Source organism: Sphaeroforma arctica, assembly GCF_001186125.1.
Source record: "Sphaeroforma arctica JP610 unplaced genomic scaffold supercont1.109, whole genome shotgun sequence".
Taxonomy (NCBI): domain Eukaryota; class Ichthyosporea; order Ichthyophonida; genus Sphaeroforma; species Sphaeroforma arctica.
This window is the reverse complement of record NW_014040449.1, coordinates 114,943-120,514: the sequence shown is the minus strand read 5'-3', so window position 1 is coordinate 120,514 and position 5,572 is coordinate 114,943. Positions and strand designations below refer to the sequence as shown.

The 5,572-nt window shown below is 42.0% G+C and overlaps 1 protein-coding gene across 1 annotated transcript; it reads right to left on the bottom strand.

The window, feature by feature from the left end:
• Positions 1 to 259: 259 nt before the first annotated feature.
• SARC_02440 (hypothetical protein) lies at positions 260 to 5,350 on the bottom strand (the record flags this gene model as incomplete). The annotated part of the gene is made up of 8 exons (XM_014303809.1): positions 260 to 304; positions 704 to 823; positions 1,224 to 1,387; positions 2,124 to 2,232; positions 2,952 to 3,067; positions 3,716 to 3,868; positions 4,271 to 4,608; positions 5,334 to 5,350. 8 exons carry the CDS (start codon positions 5,348 to 5,350, stop codon positions 260 to 262), a joined length of 1,062 nt encoding a protein of 353 aa, XP_014159284.1.
• Between the last annotated feature and the right edge of the window lie 222 nt (positions 5,351 to 5,572).

The window sequence follows — 5,572 nt, the reverse complement described above, 5'->3', positions numbered from 1 at the left end:
ATATATTAAGACACAGTGAGGCCCAACTACACCCACAACCAGGCCAATTGTATAAGTAGTATGAAAGCTAGAATTGTGACAGATGGGTGATAAGTATAGGAGATTGCTTTGGAACCACGGCTAGATACATTAAGACACAGTGAGGCCCAATACACCCACAACCAGGCCAATTCTATACATAGCGGGTTTTTGGCGATTGCCGTACATGGGCGGAGGTCTGAATAGAGTGTAGTTGTATCATAACTTTGAAACAGTCGATCTATCTACCAGCCCCGCCTTTAGAATAGCAGTCCTGCATCGGTTGCTATATATGTGGGGTTGCATGAATAAGGAACAGAATGTGAACTCAACAAGACACAGTATTACTCTTTGTGTACACATACCAGACCATCCCTATACATACCAGACCATTCCTATACATACCAGACCATCCCTATACATACCAGACCATCCCTATACATACCAGACCATCCCTATACATACCAGACTATCCCTATACATACCAGACCATCCATATACATACCAGACCATCCCTATACATACCAGACCATCCCTATACATACCAAACCATCCCTATACATACCAAACCATCCCTATACATACCAGACAATCCCTATACATACCAGACAATCCCTATACATACCAGACCATCCCTATACACACCAGGCCATCCCTATACATACCAGACCATCCCTATACATACCAGACCATCCCTATACATGGCGGCTATTTGGTGATTGTCGTGCATGTGCGGAGGAATAAGTTTGGCCGTGAGCGATTTGGGTACAAACGGATAGTCCTTGTGGTTCCCCTCACAGAAATCCTGCGATGAATCCAGAGATGAGAAGTGACTAAAATAACAAATAAAGAAATCCTGCGATGGATCCAGAGATGAGATGCGATTAAAATAACAAAAAAAGAAATCCTGCGATGGATCCAGAGATGAGAAGTGATTAAAGTAGCAAATAAACCAACAGCCTGTTGAACCATTATAGGCACATCCAACCCTATACTTGTGATTGTAACGTTGCGCAATCCGAGTTGCGATAACAGAGCTCATTCAACTATGAGGAACCCTGCTCATCTCACGCCCCTATAAACCATCTCTACTTCTTGATACCAGATTTAGCCTCTGCCCCGAAAGGGTCAGCCCATAGCAAACAAGGAACCGTGTAATCTAGCTCAATACGCGTACAAATACAGCTTACAGCTATGTATGATACCTGCAAAGCCTTCAGCACGTTCATCAGTTCTGTCCCGAAAGTGCGGAATATCAGGTAGAACTGGCGGTCAACCTTGGTTAGATGCAGAATCAGCTCGAAGAACGACGGAATGAGAAAGTGGTACTTTGTATCGAAGGGCTTATCCACTTGATTCTCATCGATGGCTGTTAAAACATGAATCCAAATAGATCAATACCAAAATCACGAAAATTTGGAATGCCGGATTTGGGAATTTGTATTGTCAGATCAAGGTTTAAAGCCCTACTCCTTCCCTCCTACTACTAAACTATTGGGGGTCTGGCTCAATGGTAAGGAAGATAACGCGTATGATCCATGTACGTCACACTTCCATAGATATGTCGTATTTACACTTTCGCTTATGTAAAATCACACGGCATGATTATACATATACACACACACACATATATATATGTATATACATATACATAAACCCTAAAACCCAGTCATAATCGAGGAATTGTACCGCTTGTGAACGAGCCAAAAACTACAACCAAAACTTATAACTTTGCGACTATACGCTCATTTCGTGGGAATCCCGCATTCATTCTCACTACATATTTACCACCAAGATTCAACGGCAAAAATCTGAATAAATCATAACTATGTATTCATAACCTTACATATATATCGCTATTCAACACATGGTATTGGCCCTTTCAGCCCCCTAGGTGTCTCAGGAATAAGTTGCAACGTTTAACATTGTATGAGCATATATTCATCAGTTAACGTATATATATATATATATATATATATTCAACATACAGCTTTTATCACTCGATAACTAAATATTCATCACTTAGAATACATACACAAACACCACAACAACATACAACTTTGAGAATTTTACAGCCATACACTAATTCAGCTCTGTTCACTCACCTGCTGACGACCCTCTCTGGCCCTTGAGGGTGTCAGCAACCGAGTCTGGCTGCGCATTATCGTAGTTGCCATCCTCCTCGACATTATCCACTACTGTTTCTTTGTGCACCTGCATAGTGTAATCCGATCGTCAATATGTTGTGAAATAGATATAATCAATGAGTTACTATGTGATGATATGGAGGTGCGCATGTTTGGCTTTCTTCTCGACTTGTATGGTCCGCCGCATCAGTGGGGTGTATCTCAGTGTGCTATGGTACAGTACTATAGTCAAGGTGATGTTAAGCAATCAATAGACTATAGTGACCGCTTTATGCTAGCTAAGCTTGTGAATGGGTAAAGATTGTGATTGTGTATGTGTGGATATAAGTATCACGCTCGGTGTTTGTCTCCAGTTAATCTTTGTGTATATACGTTCGAGCTGGAGGGAGGGCTCAGCTGATACATAGAGGTGGCATGCAAACGTATCTGAGATATGGAATGAGCGTTAAAAGTATACCATCTGGCATATTGCTGATCTGTTTATTGGACCGTACTAATTCGCTCAGTACAAAACAGTGCGTACTCTGACATACTTGATGGGCATGCTTAATGGGTATACTTAATGGGTATTCTTCTGGTACCCCGCACGCTCAATGGGTTAGAGATATTATCTCACCCATCCTAATATAGGAAGTGCCCTCCAGACAAATAAGAAGCATTCGAGAGTATTGTACACATACAATAGTCCAACAAACAACGAAATGGGAGCGAAGGCAAATAAAAATTAGATCTTAGAAATAAAATAAACATAAATTTATGGACAAAAAAATGGGACCAAAGACTCACAAAGGTGCGTAGGGGCTCGTCGAATTGTTCACTTTTCTTGAGCGGCACCACTTGCTCGATTTTCAGCCTATCCAAGAGACGTCTGTAGAACTTTCGGAAACATTCACCTGGGTGACCTACGTACGTACACGGAAGAATCATGGGAGGTGATAAGAACCAAAGAACTATATAGACATAGCACATGACAGGGGGTTTGGCATCATTTGATCGTACTATCGCGCGCACCCGTTTTCAAAACAGAAAGAAGTGCTTATGTGAGTAAGAAGAATAGCGACTCGTGAGGATAGTGCTTGTCACGATCTGATCCAGTAGAGGCGCAGAAGTGTGCTGTAACAACCCACAATATTTTCGAGAGCGGCGTTGAATTATAGCAGTGTGCGTGCGATCGCTTCTAACTGTATATACACAGGTAGTATGTACATACTATATATATATACCTACTTAGTATACATATATATATAGTATATACACAGTATAAACATGTTATGTATATAAATACACAGTAAGCATCGAAGTTTGGCCTAGCCCATGAAAAGCTCTCTCCATTTATTTCACATGGTATATAGGACATCCGTGACCGTATACATTGTACAAATTAACCTTAATCAGTCCTGTAAATACAATGTGACTACATATACACAGACGCTACACACAATGCTATCTATCATCATCCATTAATTTTCCCCACCCACTGAGCTGGACCAGACGCTCTAAGATGCATTGCTATACATCAACTTGCACACATGAAAACGTTCAACATTCACCTTTGCTGGTGAAGGTAGAGACCATCCCCCGACGCTTAGTCCTCACTTTCGTATGGCGCGCGATCATCTCCTCTTTCGTCTCACCCGCACGCAACGGAGTGTATGGTAGGTAATATCGATCTACGAAGGTCTTGTACGAACCAATCAGCTCGCCTGTGATATCAATAACAAGATAAGATAAAGGATAGCAAACAACGAATCTCTTCTGGATGATGAATGGTGAGGGGATGCGTATAGTTGAGCCATGCAAAACATCCCAATTTGTCCTACCCGTACAAACAGAGGTGCCCATCTTTCCTTCTGTACCCACCTAATTCACGGATGAATGCACATCAATACATCTGTATGAACACACTCAAAGTACCGCACTTTTCTACATCCTTCTTCCATTCCCTAAATCACGGCAGAACTCACGACCAATACTCTGTTTGAACACACTCAAAGCACCGCACTTCGTCTCTCTTCTTCCATACCCTTGATCACGGCAGAATTGACACCCAATGCGTCTGTATGAACACACCCAAAAGTACCGAACGTTTCTCTCGTCCTCCTTACCCTCAATAACGGGTGGCTTGATCGACGGGTGCTTCAGACACGCGGTCCAAGTGGGTACCAACGGCTCCACATCGATGATACCCCAAGTGCTGTCACACAGCACGTCGTTAACCGTATCCTCCACACTCTTATTGGCTGCCTGATCCTGCATGATAATGGTCTTATTGACGTCAAAGTGCAGCACCAGGCGTACGTCCTTCTCTTGGTACGTTTCGCAGATGCAGTGTGTGTCTATGTGCATCTCGCGCGGCTTCTCCAGAGGTGAGGTGATGTCGTCCAAATCGAGGTTGCCGAGATAGTCTAGCTTAGCATACCTGGCGTATTCCGAGCGGGCGTCTCTGTTGAAGTTGTATGAAATTAAGGTGTATGTATGCGTGTACGTATAAGTAAACGTATGGAGTACAACGTATGAGGATACGTATACTAAACCGTGTACATATATAAACGGGTAGCGAAATTGATCCAGCCGACTGAGATTATACACAGCAGATCCCATCGCGTAAATAAACATGTCTTCGTACAGACAAAAGGATAGCGAAAGCAGTCTACAATCCTCGGAAACTGGGACACCAAACACTATGCACAAAGAGGTTCCGTATTCATCGGTACAGAGTGTTGCACAAGTGGAAATGTATAGCCAACCGTATTCGAATGAACAAGCATAGCGACTAAAGATATCTGAAGCTACGTTTGATACAAGATTACCCTGAAGAACTCCTTCCATGAAGTATATAGTCATACACATACTACCAACCGGACCCCACCCTATATATATATATATATATATATATATATAAAATCAAAATATGTAAGTCTGGAATACGTATATAGGCACTCAAAGATTTGCTCGAATGGTTTATAGTGTGCTGTGCAGATGCTGACACCGAGCCGATACGTGCCTCCGCCCGCTTGGAACTCAGCACGCTTGTCAGTAATAGCCCAGACACAAACAGCTGTGTATTGCAGTTGACAATCACTACTAAATACTTACTGCTGTTACGAATCTATATAACCGAGATTGTTGATGATATTGGAACTTCAACGGTAGATCTTGGACAGTCACATACGAATAGCATTCATGGTATCACTGTCTTGTCTTCAAGGTGAACAGACGGCATATACTACATACCGCGCTGGGCCAAGACTGGGTAACTATCGCCTGAGTGATATAAACGTACTAACTGAAACCGTAAAATGCTAGTCACTATCACGCAACCACAGGCGTCGATTTCTAATCGTATATATATATATATATATATATATATATATATACTATATATATTACTTATATATATATAGTAG